At 38.5% G+C, this 22117-nt stretch overlaps 1 protein-coding gene across 3 annotated transcripts in view; it reads right to left on the bottom strand.

Annotated features, from left to right (window-relative positions):
- Positions 1-343: 343 nt before the first annotated feature.
- The window catches only part of INTS2 (integrator complex subunit 2), a 63776-nt gene continuing 42002 nt past the window's right edge, over positions 344-22117 (bottom strand). For all 3 annotated transcript variants that reach the window (XM_030827733.1, XM_030827734.1, XM_030827735.1), the window contains exons 16-25: positions 20480-20584; positions 16295-16459; positions 13136-13337; positions 10174-10299; positions 7537-7732; positions 5021-5272; positions 4557-4664; positions 4318-4423; positions 2811-2987; positions 344-2704 (exon numbers count right to left, since the gene is read on the bottom strand). In XM_030827733.1, the coding sequence (XP_030683593.1) occupies positions 2535-2704; positions 2811-2987; positions 4318-4423; positions 4557-4664; positions 5021-5272; positions 7537-7732; positions 10174-10299; positions 13136-13337; positions 16295-16459; positions 20480-20584 (1607 nt within the window). In that variant the 3' untranslated portion in view covers positions 344-2534. The remainder of the gene's footprint in view (positions 2705-2810; positions 2988-4317; positions 4424-4556; positions 4665-5020; positions 5273-7536; positions 7733-10173; positions 10300-13135; positions 13338-16294; positions 16460-20479; positions 20585-22117) is intronic.

Below are 22117 nucleotides of genomic sequence, written 5' to 3' on the forward strand. Positions count from 1 at the left end.
GAGGCAGGAGGATCGCGTGAACCCGGGAGGCGGAGCTTGCAGTGAGCGGAGATGGCGCCACTGCACTCCAGCCTGGGAGACAGAGCGAGACTCCATCTCAAAAAAAAAAAAAAAAAAAAAAAATCAACTCTTTTGAGTAACTGCTCTAGGATAACTACTCTCATTTTCCTCTCCTAAATTACTAAGGGTTTCTACTGGCTCTCACCTTGCATTGCCATTTAATGTATGTGGCATAACAGAAAGGGATACACGTAGGCCCTGGAGCCATAAATACCTCGAATACAGTCCCTTGAACTGTTCCCTTCAGGTTAACTCTAGTGGAATGAAACACAAAAACTACAGGTTCGTATGATAAAGAATATGAATGTTTATAAACCAATATTCAAAATAGCTGCACACATCTGTTTTCACTTGAATAAAAAAACACATTGTGACAAATTTTATAACCTTAACTTAAAATACATGAATATTAACATTTACTAATATATTTACACATTTTATTTACATCATCAACAAATCTGATGAAAAAGAGTATACGTGATTATTTTAACACAGCAGGTTATGACCAGTCTTTGAATATTGATCCAGGAATGTGCACTGCATTTAGTTAGAAAACATACTTTAACTTTTTCTGAACTCCTAGGGCATATCTATTCACACAAAATATCGCAAGGCCTCAGTTTAAAAAAAAAAAAAAAAGGAGCAGTTGTATTTAATCTTAAGGGACTACAAAACTGCCTTGTTTAAAAATATGAAAATTCTTATGCTATTTTTAAGCATATACTTTTATTTTTCACATCAAAATTACTTAATTGAACATTAAGCATCTAATAAAAAGTTATAAATATTCTATCACATGTGATACTATGCAATTCATGATTTGAAACAGCTACAAACTCGTTCTCATAGAATATGAGGTAGGGCCAGTAGTAACCCCATTTTACAAAGAAAGAAAATGAGATGTGACTATTTACTAGTGAAAAGGCTAAAGTTAAATTTCATTTCTCAAAAACTACACCTTCTTATTAGCCTAATTTCTTTTACAAGTGAAGCGGTCTGGCTGGGTGCGGTGGCTCACACCTGTAATCCCAGCACTTTGGGAGGCCAAGGTGGGCAGATCACCTGAGGCCAGGAGTTCAAGACCAGCCTGGGCAACATGGCAAACCCCCGTCTCTACTAAAAATACAAAAATACAGATGGCGCGTGCCTGCAGTCCCAGCTACTCAGGAGGTTGAGGCACGAGAATCCCTTGAACCCAGGTGGCAGAGGTTGCAGTGAGCCAAGATCATCCCACTGCACTCCAGCCTGGGCAACAGGGCGAGACTCCACCTCAGAAAAAAAAAAAAAAAACATAAGTGAAGAGGTCTGTTTCAAGTGGGGATGGGGAAGTGTGTGATTGAGGTATATCTCAGAGAGAGAAAAGGGAATTACTTTCTACATTGATAATTTTTTTTTTTAAATGATTAGGGTTTACCTGAATGTGTCTGCCTAATCAATGGAAGTTACTGACAGAGGACTGCAAAATCCTTCAGCAAGACAGTATTTTCTACATTTTAACTTTTCCTCAAGTTCAAACACTGCATTTTCTTACTCAAAGATCTTCTCAAAGTAAGATATGAATTATAATCCTGATGACAAACCAAGAGCTCTTTAATCCAGTGGGTTTTATTGCTCTACCTTCATTTAATTTGATACATATTTCCCCCCATCTGAGCATTAGGTAAGTTAATAAAGTATTATAAAAATAAATTTAAAACATAAAACTAAATGAGATCTCCTCTCAGGTTCTTCTTTGAACAAAGATGTTTCTGTAAACACTTTTACACCAGTATCCTAAAATTCCAAATTATTCAAGTATCTCTTTAAACATATGGCTTCATATATTAATAAAAATTGAAGCAAATATGTGAAATATTTAAATCCTCATCTGTAATTCCACAGAAATCATTTACAAAAGCTACTTGCCTTATTAAAAGTCTTCTCAATACTCTTCCTTGAGAACTAGAATTCCAACTTGCCTTACTATTACTTGCATTGCAAATCTTTGAGATTTCTACTTGGGTTTTTAACTCCTAATATTTCCTTAATCCTCCTTTCCCTTTACCCTTTTTTCCTCTCCCATCTTTGCATCTTTGTCACATTCTGTTACAAGCTCACAGTTAAAATAAACACTAGGGCTACCCACAGACTCATTTTTATAAGAAATTAAAGGCATGGCAGTCTTCACTTCAAAAGCTAAATACAAGGCCAAATTCCCTTTCCAATAATGAGTTTCTTACATGTGTTCCCAGTGGAAAAAAAAAAAAGCTCAGCTGCTACAATAGAAACATACCAGCAAAGTAGATCCAAAGACGTGCCAATCAGAAACAAGCAAGTATAATTGTCATAAAGTTCTAAACTATACTCGTGTTGAGTTGAATTGTTTTAGTGATTCCAAGATAATACTTTACTGTTCCCATTCAGTTTAGAGTTGTTACTAATATGCAGATTCATATTGGGTATATGCAGCAAACAGCTTCTTTTTTGTTGTTGTTTTAAATTCCACTAACACTCATATTTATTATTTCAATTACTGTTCTTTCAATACAGTGACAGAGCTGTACATCAGGATCCATGCTTCCAGTGTCCCTGGATCCATTTTTATAAGATGAATCTTTACAGATTTGAGACCATCCACTTGGTTTCTCCTTTATTTGTTGAAGACCTACAACATAAGGGAAAAAAAACATTAAGGCCAAGAAATTTGGAAAGGAATTTGGCCTTTTTGTTTGAGATATTAAGATAACCCTTGAAAATAAGTTACCACTTACGTGTAATAATTGGATCAATGTCTCTTGTCTGAGTGGCAACATCAGAGGCACAAACTTGCCCTATTTGGATCAGCAAAGACATAATATCCTCATACAATGGAGGAAATGCTCGACAAAAAGAGACCAAACTTGGCAGAGTTGGCATAAAAAAAGCATACCGCTTAGCCTGTGTTAAAACTGTTGGAAAGAAATGAAACAATGTTTTAGTTTACAAATATAAATTCAACACAGCTTATACAACATACTAAGGGGAACTATGCTTTGTGCTGGAGATATGAAGTTCTCTAAACACAGCCAACCCGTCTTCAGAAAGCTCACAATCCAGTAGTCTCAGTCTTTATCCAAGATACAAATTATTATGCACAAGTTTTGCGATAAGTACATTACATGTTATTTCATTGAATTCCTACAATCTTATGAATGACCAACGTACTATTATGACTCATTTTATATATGAGAAAACTCTTAAAAAAGAGTTAGAGAGGTTAAGAAACTTGTTAAAGATCACAAGCCAGTTAGTGGTGGGGCTGAGATTGAATTCAGGCAGTGTAAACTCTTAATCACTACAAATAATTATAACAGGACGTAAATACAATGAAAAGAAAAACAATAGGGTATTATGGAAATATTATAATGAGAAAGAATACTAAGTTAACTATGCCATAACATTAAAGGTTGAATTAGGCTGGGCGCGGTGGCTCACGCCTGTAATCTCAGCACTTTGGGCGGCGGAGGCGGGCGGATCACGAGGTCAGGAGATCGAGACCATCCTGGCTAACACGGTGAAACCCCGTCTCTACTAAAAATACAAAAAATTATCCAGGCGAGGTGGTGGGCACCTGTAGTCCCAGCTATGCGGAGGCTGAGGCAGGAGAATGGCGTGAACCCCAGGCGGCGGAGCCTGCAGTGAGCCGAGATTGCGCCACTGCACTCCAGCCCAGGCGAAAGAGCAAGACTCCTTCTTAAAAAAAAAAAAAGGGTTGAATTATAGTTCATATATTTTAAAGTAGTTTATTTGCAGACCATTTTATTCTACAAACCAGAAGGTGGTTAAAATACCAGAATATGTTTTAGAACTTATGAAGACATCTAATACAAATACATTTATCTTTCATTTATACATATGATGATATTTTTCTGGAACTCTGAGCATTTGTAATAAATGAACATTTGTTATCTACTGATACAATTACATTCTGAAAGTGTATTTGTTTTCCATTTATAAAATTCAGAAAGCTTATATTTACAAATCTAGATATACTCATTCACAAAATGAAAAATACAATTTGCCTACCTATTCATTCCCACTACACTATAAATCACATTTGTAAACAGAAGTTTTCAAAAGAAGAATTCAAAAGATGGCATAAGTTAAACTAGTATTGAACACATATTGTATCATACTGTCTCAGAGTGACAGAAAAAACATATTGCATCACTAATGCAGAAAATATAGGAACTATAATAATTTATGTCAGATGTTTGTTGATGTTGATTGCCTACATACCTGTTAACAAAGTTCCCATGACATTGACAGCTAAACGAGCCACACTAAGTGACTTTGGTAATGCATATTGGATACACAAGTGAGAAAGCAACTGGATAGCAAATATCTGCAATACAAAATCCAGTTATTACATGTTTCTCAAGAACATCTTTAGGTATTAAAAATTATAAAATGTTTTGTGTAACTAGTAAGACTGGAGAGAGAGATCAATTGTCCTAAAGCTCCAAAATGCTCATTACCTGTTTTTCAAGTTCTGGCTGTGCAATAAGCTCAGGTATGAAATCTAGACAGATGTGCATAGATGGAATACCTGCGACCGTCAGAGGCAAAAGTTCACATGGATAACCCTATCTCAACAAGAAACGGGAAAAAAGTCAGAAATAAAATAACTATAAAAGTACAGATAAAAATACAAATGAAAGATTTCATTTCCTTTCTGTAAAAGTTGCTCAGAAGGCTATAGTGCCCTATATGTAACCTGGCATTTCACTTTTCTGATGCACTAGAATAGAGATTAAACTATCGAACATTTCATTAGGTTAAAAAAAAAAACAACTAAAAATCTGGATTTTTCTCCATATCGCAAAGGCCCATGGATCATTTGTGTTTTCTCTGGTTTCTAAATGATCCCTGTTAATATAGTATTCAAAGCTCCCAAGAAAAATAAAGTTCAAACACAAAGCATCATTCTTTGGAAACCGACCTGAAAGTGAACAAGCTTAGCAATGTTGGGATCTGCAATGTACATTTGGTGCAAGAGACAACAGATAAGGCACTGAACTTCTCGAAGGTTACAGAGCAAATTGTCTTCCCTTTCCTCCATTCCCTTATTTGGAGCGCTGGTGGTAATAACACTTTGAACATTTCTTAACAAGCTATCTGGATTGACACCATTTGCTTTTTCCTCTTCAGTAGGTTGGCAAATCTCTAAGAGAATCTGGACAGCTGCACTATCCTATAAGCAAACAAAACATAGTAAAAGTAAGAAGTTTCTAAGAAGTTACAAAAACAAATCAGATTTTATTTTCACATGAACAGATATGATAAAATAACTAATTTCTTAAACACACATACACAAAGAGGTACTTCTAAGAGCAGAAGTGAGCAATCTGTAGAACAGTGGTTCTCACCTTTTTAGGATTATGAACGCCTTAGGAATCTAAAGAAAACAATGTACCCTCTCCCCATAAAAATTAACGTACATAAACAAACATCATTACAAAATGATATCACATATCTCTAAAACAGATCCATGGACTCCAGTTTAAGAATATCTACTAGAAGAGTATTATGAATTCAGTTACATCCAAAACAGGCCCCAGGCAAAAATGACTTCTACCAGAATGTCCTTTCCTTCCTCTTAATCTCCCACTTTTCCCAGGATGCTATCCTCATTTCCCTTTTTTTCAACCTGTTTAAGGCTCTGGTTTCACAAGGAAAGAGTCTACCTTACCATCCATTCCACTTGCACAACTCATTGCTCAGTCTACAGGCTTGAGCATCATTGCATAGAGCAGTAGCTTGAGGGGTAATAGCAATATACTTGAGGCCCCTATATATAAAGGAGAGCTAAAATCACTCTCATCTAGCAGAAAGAAGTGAAAAATAAAAATGAACACATGACATCCACCTCTGATAGACAGCTACTGCCTAAGGTAGAGAAAACAATTACTTGAGCTAAGTGATTAAGAACTTATTATAAAGTGAGGTTAGACTACTTTATAATCATGGTGCTTGGGGAAAGGAGTTTTTGGTTATTGTTATTGTTTTGTTTTGTTGTTGTTGACTCAGGAGCCAGAGTGCCTAGGAGTGAATCCTGGTTCTGACATTTATTAAATGTGTAACCATGGGCAAGTCACTTAACTTCTCTGGGTCACATTTTCCTACTCTGTAAAAATGGAGATAATACTCTATACCTCATAGGTAGGTTATAAAAATTAAATGAGCTAATATATTTAAAGAACTTAGGCTAGCACCTACCATATGGTAAGCATTACACAGATGTTAGCTTTTACGATCTTCAGTCCCTTATCTGAAACTCCTAGGAACAGATTTATTTTATTGATTTATTTTATTTATTTTTGTTGTTGTTGTTGAGATGGAGTCTCGCTCTCTCGCCCAGGCTGGAGTGCAGAGGCACGATCTCAGCTCACTGCAACCTCCGCCTCCCGGGTTCAAGCCATTCTCCTGCCTCAGTCTCCCAAGTAGCTGGGACTATAGGTGTGGGCCATCACACCCAGCTACTTTTTGTATTTTTAGTAGAGATGGGGTTTCACCATGTTGGCCAGGCTGGTCTCAAACTCCTGACCTCAGGTGATCCACCCACCTCAGCCACCCAAAGTGCTGGGATTATAGGCATGAGCAACCATGCCCGGCCAAAAAACTTTTCTAAATATACAGTTGAACTGCTTATATTGTCATGGTGTTTATCACTGCCTGACATTTTATTATACGTGCACTTGTTTTTCTGTTGTCTGTCTCCATAATTTGACATTTGATCTTAAGAAATAAATAACCAAGGATTTTGTCTTCTTCACCACTATATTCCCAGTTCCTGGAACAATACTTGGCACACAGTAGGTGTCCCAATAAATATTTGTTGAATGAGGCCGGGTGCCGTGGCTCATGCCTGTAATCCCAGCACTTTGGGAAGCTGAGGCGGGTGGATCACCTCAAGTCAGGAGTTCGAGACCAGCCTGGCAAACACAGCAAAACCCTGTCTCTACTAAAAATATAAAAATTAGCCAGGTGTGGTGGCGTGTGCCTGTAGTCCCAACTACTCAGGAGGCTGAGGCAGGAGAACTGCTTGAACCCGGGAGGCGGATGTTGCCGTGAGCCAAGATCACACCTCTGCACTCCAACCTGGGTGACAGGGCAAAACTCTGTCTCAAAAAACAAAAAAACAAAAAAAATGTGCTGAATGAATAAACATATAACTCTAAACTCAGAATAGGTAAACACTTAAATTTTATTAAAATATGAATCTTATTTAAATGATTATTTCATTCATATCATGAAGATTATTCCTGATTTCAGAAATACAACATATCTGATATTCAGAAGCAAAGGTAACATCATTGTAATAGGTTCTATAATAAAAGAAATGCACAATATGTCACCAATGTACATGGAGGGCACAATGTGCCATCTATTCAACTGATTACACTAGTAGAGAAGCCCTTGCTCTTTTTGACTAAATTTTACTTTAGCAAAATTTACCTGAGCGGCCAGTAATGCATTTTTCAATTCTTCTCTGGTAACTTCCGGAGCATCAGTTTGTCCAACTAAACCGATTGTATTATTCTGGGAAGGCCTATCTTGCTCTGTTTCCTTCAGATGAGCACTAAGGTAGGCTTTAGATGCAAGAAGATACCCACTCAACATGTGTAGGGTAATATCCATCAGTGGGGGGCATCTAAACAAGGAAAGCAGAGAAGAAAAATATATCAGAAAGAATATAAATTTATAAATTAGCCAGAACATGATCAATTTAGTTTAAATGCTGAGAAAAACCTGAGTAGTACATAGTAACTTTTCCCACTAAACTATTTACAAAAGTTTAATATATGTTTCTTATTCTCTGTATTTCAAGATTATATAAATAGTATTACTTGTTTCATCTTATCAGCTAAAGTCAAATATGTATAATGTAAATTCTAAAGAAAAGATGACTGGGTGCAGGCAAAACAATAATGCATTAAAAAAACTGTAATATACGTACAAAAAGCTAATATCCTTTATAGATAAAGAGCTCTTTAAGTTCAATAAAAAATATAGGCTAAAATATAAAGAAGGAATAAAATGGCCAGTAAATACTGTTAAATGTCCAATCTAACAAGAATATAAATTAAAATGGGAATCTATTTTCACCTATCAAATTGGAAAACATTATATAAGATAGTGCAGGAAAGTATATAATATCAAACACTGCTATGGAATGTAAACCAGTTCAGCCTTTCTACATAGTAGAATGAAAATATGAATTAAAAGTCTTGAAAATGAGCACAACACTTTTGCCCCAATAATTCCATTTTTCCATGTTCTAATGAAATACTCAGCATGGAGAAATGCACATAATCACCAAAGCACTATTGATAATAGCAAAAAGTAGAAATAAAATATCCTAGGGGATTGGGTTAAGCATAGCTCTATAAAATGGAATACCATGTAGCCAATTAAGATAAGAATATAAACTAGGCACAGTGGCACACAACTATAATCCCAGCTACTCAGGAGGCTGAGGCAAGAGGATTGCTTAAGCCCAGGAGTTCAAGACCAGCCTGGACGACATAGCAAGACCCCCAACTCAAAAAATAAAAAAAATTTGAAATAAGAATATTAACATGAAAAAAGGTTCACAAGTTGTTAAGTGAAAAATCCAAGCTACAAAAACATTAGATACAATTTGATTGCAGAATTTAACAACTTCCTTAAAAACTGAATCACCTGAGGTGATTGAGGTGTAAGCTCACCTATTTCAGTGGATTTTTAACAATGATAAATCATTTTTTTGAGAAACAGCTCTTTTCTAGAAGTGTTATTTATTGTGGTTTTCCTTTTATTAGATACTTAACATCATTTACATATAGTTTGTTCTTCTGATTCCTATTTCCTATGAGAACTTAATCTTACCAAACCATATTTAGCTAATTTTGCAGATTTTGTCACTTCGAGAATGTCATCCCTTGGTTGATGACAGACAAATTTAAATATCAAGTGCATCCTATTTAGTCTTCCTTACTAGTTTCTCTCTCCTCTAATCCATCTAGCACAAAGCATCTTTTCCTAAGTTATAACCCAAACTACATTAGCCTAATATTCAAGGCCCTCGATAGCCTGACCCCAACTTAACTTTCCAACTGTAAAATGTTCTTTTCAAAAATAACCCTCTTCACGCCTTTCTCATTCTTGCTTCTAAACTTCTGCTCATATTATTCATTTTCTCAAAGTACCTTCCTTGACTCCCTGACCCCCATCTTTATACCATTAGATGAACAAATATTCACCTAAACCCTATGTCCACTCTTCTTTTTTTAAGTTTAAATAAAGCAGTGGGAGTGAAGAGGGAACAAAGAAATCCGTACCTGATTATGATCAATCAGTTGTAAACACCACTGCACTCGAACCAGCCCTAACTCCACTCTTTAAAACATTACCCATATCCCATCTCCTCTGCCTCTTTCCTGAACTTTTAAGAACATTCATTTACCACACCATTCATCCACATGACCATATTATGTAACTTATCATGTATCTATCTTATGTCCCATGCAGATGATAATCACTTTAAAGCCCCTCAACTTATATACTTTTGATAGTACTTATCATAACAACTGTGACTCAAAGATTAATGTTGGAATTAACTAAATTCTAACTTTTGAGATGAAGCCACTTGAAAGCAATGCTTAAGTTTAGCAATTGGTAAGGATTTAGAGCCAAATGTGGAATCAATGAAGCTAACATCACTATTGTGCATGCCAAAAAGGTCACAGTTTTAATGCAGGTAATGGTTCACAAGAAACTAGTTTTTTAAAAACCTTTTTAACGTGAGAATAGAAATAGTTATTCTTTACTGGTCTAAATTGTGAGAGAGAAAAACCACTATTGGTGGCACCAAAACCAAGAATGGCATTTCTCTAAAGCTAGGTTTTATTAATCACATACTAAATATTAAAATGAATATACATTTCATTAATAAACACGACTAAAAAAAAAAGACAAAAAAACTGCACAAGTCACACTGCCTACTTATCTGCAAGAAAAATTAAAATATAAGTTTAAACTGAATTTCGTCAATTTCTTTTGACTCTCCAAAGTACAGCTCTATAATAAAAATGAAACTCAAATGACATGTACCTGTGAACCCTCTGATCACACCTTAGGACAATGAGAGGATCTATCATCAGGTCATTCTGAGTATACTTCTGTTGTCGTACAAACTTTATTGAAGGCTGAAGTGCATTAACCGTCATTACCCATAGCCTGATGAGAAAATAATCACATGTTTAAAACAGTTTTTTATGTAATTAAAATCTGTAGCCATCCAGTCCTTTCTATCTTAGAAAGTTATATTCAGTAAATAATTAGAAAATACGTATGAATGAACTTTGAAAAAATTTAAGCTACAGACATCTAACCTATTATAAAATCTCTTTAAAAAAAAACAGAGATAAAACAGTAAACACAAAGTTTCAGAAACGTTCACAGTAGTAATGGAATAATCATGGCATATAAAATTAAAACCTGAGTTAAAACCTTAGTTATACCATACTTGCTATATGACTCTGTGTAAGTCACTGAGGCTCTCTAAACTGTTTCCTCATCTGTAAAATAGAAATGACATAATACCCATAAATGAAATAAGACTTGCTAAAACATTCTGTATCTAGTTCCATAAATACAAGTCACTATTCTGGATTTATCATCATAAAGTCTCCAAGTGAGATGCCACTTTGAGATTAGACATTAATAGATTATAAGTGGTTACTAAAATGACTGCACATCATAATTACTAAGGGTTATGCAAATACAGAAGGTACTTGATCTTATAGTGAAGCCCAGGAATCCACCAGAGAACTTCTCCCTCTTAAATATGACTGTATAAACAAGGATCATCAGACACTTAAAGAAAGCTTTTACTTTGAAAAAGATTAAAATATGCAAACAGAAAAAAAGGAACTCCAAACAGAAAATGTAGGGATAAGGAGAAAAAAAAATTTCGAACTATTAATATCCTAAAAGAATAAAGTATTTTATACATGAAACAAGAACAAGAGGCATTTAAGAATATTCAGATAACAAACAGCTCTTAGAATTAAGAACAGGGCCTGACACAGTGGCTCACACCTGTGAAATCCCAGCACTTTGGGAGGCTGAGGCAGAAGGATCGCTTGAGCCCAGGAGTTCAAGACTAGCCTGGGCAGCATAGTGAGACACCATCTCTACAAAAACTAAAAAAATTAGGCAGGCACGGGGGTGTGCACCTGTAGTCCAGCTATTTGAGAGGCTGAGGCAGAAGGATCGTTTGAGCCCATGAGTTTGAGGTTACAGTGAACTATGATTGTGCCACTGCAGTCCAGCCTGGGTGACAAAGCAAGACCCTGTCTCTAAAAAGTAAAAATAAAAAATAATTTTTTAAAAAATGAACTAGAATTCTACACTTAGGCTAAATATCAGTCACATATGAGAATAATTCAGCATCTCAAAAAAGTTAAGTTTACCACACTCTCTTTCTCAGGAAGCAAGATGAGTGTGTGTTCCATTCACTAAAACGAGGATATAAACCAAGAAAAAGAAAAATATGGAATTCAACAAAGAAAAGTGACAATAGCAATTTGTCCCAGATGGGAACATGAAGACGGAAAGCTCTGAAAGGAATGTCTCCAAGAAAAAAAAATAGTCTTTCGTTTTTTTTTTTGAGACAGGGTCTCAGTGGCACGATCTCACCTCACTGAAGCCTCGATCTCCTGGGCTCAAGCGATCGTCCTGCCTCAGCTCACCAAGTAGCTGGGAATACAGGCATGCACCACCATGCCCTGCTAATTTTTGTATTTTTTGTAGAGACGGGGTTTCACCATGTTGCCCAGGCTGGTCTTGAACTCCTGAGCTCAAGTGATCCGTCCACCTCAGCCTCCCAAAGTGCTAAGATTACAGGTGTGGGCCAATTACAGCACCTAGCCAAAAAAATGTTAATGATACATTATCTGATGTGTTATGATTAAGTGTGAAGTAAATTTCCCCCCAATAATGAAGCTTGGGGATGAATTAGTTATCAGTTATTGATACCAATTTAAAAAACTGAGCAAATGGAAAAAAGGTATTAACTAACCCAACGTATATGTTGAGTAAGGGGGAGGGCACTTGCAAAAGAATGAAATTGTAATTAAAGGATTATCACATAGCTCAATTATGAAATCACTTCTGTAGTCATAATAATATGCATTTGAAATAGTGCTTTAACAAAAATTTTAATATACCTGTGTTGTGAGAAACAGGAAAAGGGGCAATGTGTATTAGAAGAAGTGGGACTCACAGGAGGGGAAGCAAGTAAGAGAGCTAACCTTCACCTTGTAGAGTAGAAAATCAACAGATAATTTCTAAATTGGAAAATCAGGAAATTACAGTCATTATAAGAGATATATGGGGAGGACATAAATACGAGAATAAAAAGATAAAAGAGATGAAAATAGTTGTCTCTGGGGACCTAAAGTCTAAGATACAAAGGTGTGAGGCATACCTTATATACTACTTAACTTGTATACTATTTATAGCCCAGTATTCTGTTTTCTAGACCTGTCCAGGTGTTAAGGATCCAATCTATGAACCAGCAGAGACCCAATGACTAAAGACAAACTTTGCTGCACACTGAAATCACCTGGGGAATCTTAAAAAGTACTGATGCCTGACTCCCATCCACAAACAGTCTGATTTAATTGGCATGGGTTCCAACCTGGGGATCAGGAGTGGTAAAAACTCTCCAGGTGATTTTAATGTGCAGCAAAACTTGAAACAACTGCAAAGATCCAAGATATAACAGTGATCTAAATCATAATTAGCCACAAATAACTATACATGATAACCCAATTTTCAAGAACTTCCTAAAGTTAGAAATACTGTAAGGTTTCTATTTCAATAAAGTTTGCTTTACTTAAAGTTATAACAACTATTTAGTAAAGAAAGGAGATATATTGTCATATAGTCAAGAAATACTGCTATGAGTGGTCTTTGTGAAAAATTTTTTAAACAATTAAATTTAGGTTATTGTATATTATCACTGCTATATAATTATCTATTACATGTAACAATACACTGAATTTACCTTCTAGGCATCACAGTATTAAGAACCATCCATAGTTTATTGACTGTTTGCAGAATTCTCCGTGGAACCCCTGAATTCAACAGCTGACTCATATTGGATGTTAACACTTCTGCATATGGTATAAGTTCACTGGCAGAGAGTAAAGTCAAGTGTTCTATAATCTGCATCACTTGTGTGTGATTTACTGGGACAGCTGAAAATGCTAAAAAGAAAATTTAGCAATCATAACCTAAATTCTGTACAGTTTATTAAGCAGGAAGTAGTATTGTTCTCTCAGCCTATAGACCAAACAAATCAAGAAAACAATGTGGCTAAAAAGTAACTATAGTTACTTGCTATTGTTTCCTACAGTAAACCTAGGTACAATTTCAACTAAACTTATTAAAATAAGGGCCAGCTGGATGCGGTGACTCACACCCGTAATCCCAGCACTTTGGGAGGCCAAGGTGGGTGGATCACTTGAGGTCAGGAGTTCCAGATCAGCCTGGCCAACATGGTGAAACCCCCTCTCCACTAAAAATACAAAAATGAGCCAGGCGTGGTGGCAGGCACCTGTAATCCCAGCTACTTAGGAGACTGAGACAGGAGAATCACTTGAACCCAGGAGGTGGAGGTTGCAGAGAGCTGAGATTGCACCAGCGCACTCCAGCCTGGGTGACAGAGCAAGACTCCATCTCAAAAAAATAAAAAAATAAGGGCCCTAAGAAAAATTCATGCAAGTGTAGTTATTCTTTCATAAAGAACAAAAATATCTTTTTTTAAAAATCACATTAATGGGATAGGCATGGTGGCTCACACCTGTAATCTCAGCACTTTGGGAGGCTGAGGCAGGAGGATTGCTTGAGTCCAGAGGTTCAAGACCAGTCTGGGCAACATGGCGAGACTACATCTCTACAAAAAGTAAAATAATTAGCTGGATGTGGTGGTGTACCTGTAATACCAGGTACTCGAGAGGCTGATACAGGAAGATCCCTTATGCCCAGGAGACAGAGTTTGCAGTGAGCTGTGTTCCTGGCACTGCACTCCAACCTTGAGCCTGGGCAACAGACCCTGTCTCCAAAAAAAACTCACTTTACTGACCCAAAGACTAATCTTATTTTCTTGGTGATTCAGATTGATCTTATTTTTTAATTTATTTTTAAATTTTAGAGATGGGAGTCTTGCTATGTTGCCCAGGCTGGTCTTTTTTTTTTTTTTTTTTTTCCCTCTTGCCTTTACCAATCAAGAGCCCAGGATGGTTTTGAATTCCCAGCCTCAAGTGATCCTCCTGCTTTGGCCTTCCAAGGTGCTGAGATAACAGGTGTGAGTCACTGTGTCCAGCCCAGACTGATTTTAAAAACAGGACTGAACGAGGAAAATATGCTGAAGTATTGCTTTTGATAGCTAACATTCATTTGAAAAGCTCAAACTTCTTGAAACTTTCCTCCAGGTGGTCCCCTTATAGGATGTAAGCACCCAGAAGATTGCTGTTACTAAAAAATATCTAGAACTATGCTCTCCAATAATCACTAACCACATCTGGCTATTGAGCATCTGAAATAACTAGTCCAAATTGAGGTGCGTTATAAGTGTAAAATACACAACAGACTGCAAAGACTAAGTGCAGGAGCCTTAGGTGGGGGTAAAATATCTCATTAAAATTTTAATATTGATTACATGGTGAAATAATATTGGCAGGCCAGGCACGGTGGTTCATGCTTGTAATTCCAGCACTTTGGGAGGTCAAGGCAGGCAGACTGCTTGAGCCCAGTTTGAGACCAGCCTGGGCAACATGGCAACCCCTTCTCTACAAAAAATACAAAAAGTAGCTGGGTGTAGTGGCATGTACCTGTAGTCTCAGGTACTGGGGAAGCTGAGGCAGGAGGATTGCTAGAGCCTGAGAGGCAATGAGCCAAGATTGCACCACTGCAGTCCAGAGTGGGCAACAGGACAAGGCTCTGTCTCAAAAATAAATAAATAAATAAAATAAAAGAAAAAATATTGGCCATATTTGGTCAAATAAAGTGATTTAAATTAGTGTTGCCTGTTTCTTTTTACTGGAAAGTTTATAGGTGTTATAGCTTACACTATATATAGGTGTTATAGCTCACATTATATTTCTATTTAACAGTGCTGATCTAGAAGAACATTCTCCATTATACAGTCCTATTCCACTGCACATATTTCTTTTTTTGAGATGGAGTCTCGCTCTGTCGCCCAGGCTGGAGTGCAGTGGCGCGACCTCGGCTCACTGCAACCTCCACCTCCCGGGTTCACACCATTGTCCTGCCTCAGACTCCCGAGCAGCTGGGACAACAGGCACCCTCGACCAGGCCCAGCTAAATTTTTTTTGTATTTTTAGTAGAGACAGGGTTTCACCGTGTTAGGCAGGATGGTCTCGATCTCCTGACCTCATGATCCGCCCGCCTCGGCCTTCCAAGTGCTGGGATTATAGGTGTGAGCCACCATGCCCGGCCTACACTGCACTTATTTCTAACCAGTTTAGAACCTTTCTAAAACCACACCACCTTTTTAGTGATGTAATATAGGACCTATGAGAGAAAAGATACAGGCACATCAGAAAGAAATGGTAAAAATTCCTGGCCAGGCACAGTGGCTCACGCCTTAATCCTAGCACTCTGGGAGGCTGAGGCAGAAGGATCACTCAAACTTACAAGTTCGAGACCAGCCTGGGCAACATGGTGAAACCCCATCTCTACAAAAACTAAAAAAATCAGCCAGGCCTGGTGGCTCACACCTGTAGTCCCAGCTACTTGTGGGACTCAGGTAGGAGGACTGCTTAAGCCCAGCAGGTGGAGGCTGCAGTGAGCTGAGATCACACCACTGCATTCCAGCCTGGGTGACAGAGAGAAAGACACACACAAACACAAAAGAAAAGGAAAGGAAAGGGAAGGAGGAAAGGGGAAAGGGAAAAGGGGGAAAGGAGGAAAGGAGTAAAAGGGGAAAAGGGGAAAGGAGGAAAGGGGAAAGGAGGAAAGGGGGGAGGGGAAGGGAGCATAAAATTCCTTAAACGCAAAGAGTATTTTATATACTTAAAATACATTCACCAAAACATTGTTATATCCACGGAAAAATTCTGTATGATTATAAGATTTCAATTAGCCTAGCATCTCCTTGTACTACAAAAGGGGTTAAAGGAGTATCAATAATTTACTATACCTTCTTGGAGTTGTTTGGGGGAATGATTTTTAGCATTATTAGTCAGGAGCATTCGCCGTAGCAGGGCATCAGTCCCTGTGATTTCTTCTTCACAAATCCAGTCATCCACAATACATAAATGTGGGTAGTTAGTAGCAAGGAGACGTAGTAAAGCTGAATGCAACCCTTGAAAATTTACAGAAAATCAATTGGATTCTTCATGCTCAAACACCAGCAGCTTCCCCACCCCTCTCATTTTTATCAAGCCATCAGCCCACAAGGAAAGAGGGTTATGCTCTAAGTCAGTGTTTCTCAAAGAATGATTAGATGGCCAGGTGCAGTGGCTCACGCCTGTAATCCCAGCAATTTGGGAAGCCAAGGCGGGTGGATCACCCGAGGTCAGGAGTTCAAGACCAGCCTGGCCAACGTGGCGAAACCCCGTATCTACTAAAAATACAAATATTAGCCAGGCGTGGTGTTGGGTGCCTGTAATCCCAGCTACTCAGGAGGCTAAGGCAGGAGAATCGCTTGAACCTGGGAGGTAGAAGTTGCAGTGAGCCAAGATCGCAACATTGCACTCCAGCCTAGGCAACAAGAGCAAAACTCCATCTCAAAAATAAAAAAAGAATGATTAGAGCACCACCAGCATCATAAGCTTGGGAAGCTTGTTTCATGTGCAGAATAATGAATACCATCCCAGGTGACTAGATCAGAAGCTCTAGAATGGAGGCCTAAGAATGTGCACTTCTTGTGAATGCAAACTACAGTTTAAGAACTTCTCAATAGTCATTTGATCAAGGGAAACTGCTTAAATGAAGATCCCGAAGTACTGTGATAAACAGTGAGCTGCAAACTACTACTTATAAAGAAAGCTTTCAACTTTCTTCCACCCCACCCAAAGTAACAGTCTCCTAAAGTTGTTTCACATAGCAATTGTTCAAGAGTTCAGGGTAGAGGAAAGAAAAGGAGGAGAAAAGAATGTCCATTTGGGGACTATCATATATGGTTTGGAAAAGGTCCTATTCAGAAATACTGATAGGCTTCTGTAGAGAACACGCCCTTTCCTCCAACCCTGTTGAGAATCATCGCTATAGATGTGGTAAAATTAAAGTTGCCCACTTTGAATACCTGAAAGGTCTCAGGTACTTTATGTACGTTTTCTCATCTCTCCCTAACATTCATACAAAGTAAGCAATGCCTCCATTCTACTGTAAGGAACAAACAATGCTGAAAGACATTTATTAATATTAACAACCCTAAAGTCACACAGCTACGTATGTCAGCCAAGAGAAGCAGTACTGATGATACCCACAATGGGGGGCATTTTTTCTTGATTCAAGAAGTATTAAAGAAAACCAAAAGAAATGGGAAAACTTGTTACCAAATCAAAGCCTTATTTATAACATTTTACCTATACCACAGTTTGACTATTCATGACTATTATGTATAATGTTAATAATGAGAGGCCACGTGCAGTGGCTCATGCCTGTAATCCTAGCACTTTGGGAGACTGAGGGGGATGGATCACTTGAGGCCAGGAGTTGGAGACCAGCCTGGCCAACATGGGGAAACCCTGTCTCTACTAAAAATACAAAAATTAGCCAGGCGTGGTGGCACACGCCTGTAATCCTGGCTACTTGGGAGGCTGAGGCACAAGAATTGCTTGAACCTGGGACGTGGAGGTTGCAGTGAGCCAAGATCGTGCCATTACACTCCAGCCTGGGTGACAGAGCAAGATGCTATCTCAAAAAAAAATTATGACACCATAAAAATGCCTAATTAGTTAATGAATTAACGAAGTACTACTATGCTAAGTGCTTCACACGTAAGTACCTAATAAATATTGTTGCTACCACACTATTATCATCATCAGAACAGTAAGACTATGCAGTAGTAGTAGGAACCAAAGTACTTTAGATCTAATTATCCTATTATGCAAATCAAATGATACCACTGCTTAATCCCAGTAGAAACAATACCCAATTCCTTTCTCATAGAAACAGCTTAAAACTGACATTTCTGTGTTTCAAAAGACATTGTAACAATCCAAAATGGCATTACTTTAACATTTAAATTTCTAAATGCATACAGGAGTATATATACAGTTAAAACTATACCCAACCATCACAAAAAAGACTGCTTACAAAAGTGTAAACTAATCAACATTTCATACTCTTTTCAATAAAGTATATCAATTGCCAAATGCTGTTAAAAATAACATTATTTTCTGGAAACAGATTATACAAAGAAGCCAGGCACGGTGGCTCACGCCTGTAATACTAACATTTTGGGAGGGTGAGTAGGGCTCTTCACTTGAGGTCAGGAGTTCGAGACTAGCCTAACCAACATGATGAAACCGCATCTCTACTTAAAAAAAAAAAAAAGATTATACAAAGATATAAGTAAATAAATGCTGCAGACATCTGGTTAACGATGACCAATGAAGGCTCATGTTTCTCCTTGAAACCAACCATAATAAAGAAAAAAAAACAAAATTCCAGCCAGGCACAGTGGCTCACACCTGTAATCCTAGCACTTTGGGAGGCTGACATGGGTGGATCACCTGAGGTCAGTTCGAGACCAGCCTGGCCAACATGGCGAAATGAGGTCTCCACTAAAAATACAAAAATTAGCTGGGCGTGGTAGCAGGAGCCTGTTGTCCCAGCTACTCGGGAGGCTGAGGCAGGAGAATCACTTGAATCTGGGAGACGAAAGTTGAAGTGAGCCAAGATCACACCATTGCACTCCAGCCTGTGAGACAAGAGCGAAACTCCATCTCAAAAAAAAAAAAAGAGAAGGCCGGGCGCGGTGGCTCACACTTGTAATCCCAGCACTTTGGGAGGCCGAGGCAGGCGGATCACGAGGTCAGGAGATCGAGACCACGGTGAAACCTCGTCTCTACTAAAAAATTCAAAAAAATTAGCCGGGCGTGGTGGCGGGCACCTGTAGTCCCAGCTACTTGGAGAGGCTGAGGCAGGAGAATGGCGTGAACCCGGGAGGCAGAGCTTGCAGTGAGCCGAGATTGCGCCACTGCACTCCAGCCTGGGCGACAGAGCGAGACTCTGTCTCAAGAAAAAAAAAAAACAAGAGAAAAAGAAAATTCCAACTTAACAGAAAGAAAAACACCCACACTCAAACATTAAAGAGGTATTTAATTAAGAAAAATCTCTAGAAAATTAGCTGGGCATGGTGGCATAGGCCTGTAGTCCCTGCTACTAGACAGGCTGAGATAGGAGGATGTTTGAGCCCAGGGGTTTGAGGCTGCAGTTACCCACTGCACTCCAGCTTGGGTAACGTAGTGAGACCCTTTCCCTAAAGAAAAAAAAAGAAAAATATCTAATGTCAAAAAACACTACAATATTTCTACTTAACAGGATTTATAGTAAAAATATTATAATATATCCGTACTATGGATCATAAAACAATCAGAAACAGTAAGGCAGATCTACCTGTACCAATATGTAAAGATGTTCAAGACTCCAAGAAAAAAAACAACCCTTAGAAGAGGTAGGGGAGGCCAGGCATGGTGGCTCACTCCTGTAATTCCAGCACTTTGGGAGGCCAAGGTGGGCAGATCACTTGAGACCAGGAGTTCAAGACCAGCCCAGGCAACATAGTGAAACCCTGTCTCTACTAAAAATACATAAATTAGACAGGCGTGGTGGCACGCATGCCTGTAATCCCAGCTATTTGAGTGGCTGAGGCATCAGAATCACTTGAACCCAGGAGGTGGAGGTTACAGTGAGCCAAGATCATGCCACTGCATTCCAGCCTGGATGACAGAGCGAGCCACTGTCTCAAAAACAAAAACAAACAAACAAAAGAGGTAGTGTACAATACTATTCAGAGTTTAAAAAAATTTTTTTTTTTTTTACTTCTGTTAAGTGTCTGTTAGGTTCAACCACAAGAACCTGCTGTTTCTGTAGCTCTAAATTAGCTGAATATCTGCAATTTCATACAGTTCAACCTACAGGAGAAAAAAGCCTGAAAATATATGCCAACTGAAAATAGCTAGGGTTGTGTTTTAGGAGGTGGGGTGGTTTGCAATAACTGAAATAATAGATTTAGTGAGGGAGGCAAAGAGGAATTTCACTCTTGAACTGTTTGAATTTTTAACATTAAGCACCTATTACACTTCATAACATTATAAACAGAAAGATTTTTTTAACAATAAACTTTAGCAGTAAAGAGCAAAATAAAACATACCTCCCAACTCCTGCTGCAGCCCTTGAGCCTGTCGAATAAGGAATTTGATAGGAATCTGATCCATTAAAGAAGAAGAATATGATTTGGGCTTTCTTTGCATGGCAGCTATCAAAGATAAAAAGTGTAAAATAAATAAAATGTCCAGAAACAACAGAAATCTTAACCTTTAACCCAAATGGAAACAAAAACAAAGTCAAATTACTTTTAATGCAATTAACCTGTGAATATAGCATATAAAAGATGAAGAATCATTACGAAAACACGTGGCAACACAGGAAGAACAAGAACATACCTGGAGCAAGATCTGGAAAATGTCCTGAAATTTAAAACTAGACAGAAGAAAATTCATAACAGATGAGAGAAGCCATGTGCAAAAGTGCCCTACACTAAGAGAACCAACAAGTGAGTCAAGATTTTCCCAAACCTAATTGAGAAGATCAAATGTGATCATGAACATACGGCCTAGAGCTTCATGATTCCAATGTATCTTATAAAAAGAAACTGTAATTTTATCTTTTTTTTTTTTTTTTTTGAGACGGAGTCTCACTCTTTTTGCCCAGGCTAGAGTGCAGTGGCACGATCTCAGCTCACTGCAACCTCCGCCTCCTGGGTTCAAGCGATTCTCCCGCCTCAGCCTCTCAGGCAGACTGGCTGAGATAACAGGCATCCACCACCGTGCCTGGTTAATTTTTGTATTTTTAGTAGAGACGGCATTTCACAATGTTGGCCAGGCTGGTCTCGAACTCCTGACCTCAGGGGATCTAGCCTGCCTCGGCCTCCCAAAGTGCTGGGATTATAGGCATGAGCCACTGGGCCCAGCCAATTTTTTTTTTTTTTTTTTTTTTTGAGACAGAGTCTCGCTCTGTCACCAGGCTGGAGTGCAGTGGTGCGATCTTGGCTCACTGCAACCTCCGCCTCCCAGGTTCAAGTGATTCTCCTGCCTCAGCCTCCCGAGTAGCTGGGATTACAGGTATGCACCACCATGCCCGGCTAATTTTTTGTATTATTAGTAGAGATGGGGTTTCACTGTGTTAGCCAGGATGGTCTCCATCTCCTGACCTCATGATCCACCCGCCTTGGCCTCCCAAACTGCTGGGATTACAGGCGTGAGCCACAGTGAATTTTATCATATTATATACAATAGTGATGACTGAATCTTTTTTTTTTCCCTGAGATGAGTCACTCTGTCACCCAGGCTGGTATGCAGTGGTTCAATCTTGGCTCACTGCAACCTCTGCCTCCTGGGTGCAAACAATTCTTGTGCCTCAGCCTCCCAAGTAGCTGAGACTACAGGTGCCCACCACGCCTAGCTAATGTTTGTATTTTTAGTAGAGACGGGGTTTCGCCATGTTGGAGGCTGGTCTCAAACTCCTGACCTCAGGTGATCCACCAGCCCCGGCATCCCAAAGTACTGGGATTACAGGCATGAGCCATCATACCTGGCCTCTTTTTAAATTAAGTTAGGTAATATGAATTTGAGGACCACTTTCCCTGCCTCCAATTTAATCCATCCTTCAACCTGCGGCCATAGTCCTCTTATTTAAATACAGATTTGGCCACCTTCAGTGAATCCTCAGATCACACAGAGTAAAGGTCCTTGCCAGTCAATACTATCTTTCTCTGTCTCATCTCTACCGT

Source organism: Nomascus leucogenys, chromosome 14 (assembly GCF_006542625.1).
Source record: "Nomascus leucogenys isolate Asia chromosome 14, Asia_NLE_v1, whole genome shotgun sequence".
Taxonomy (NCBI): domain Eukaryota; kingdom Metazoa; phylum Chordata; class Mammalia; order Primates; family Hylobatidae; genus Nomascus; species Nomascus leucogenys.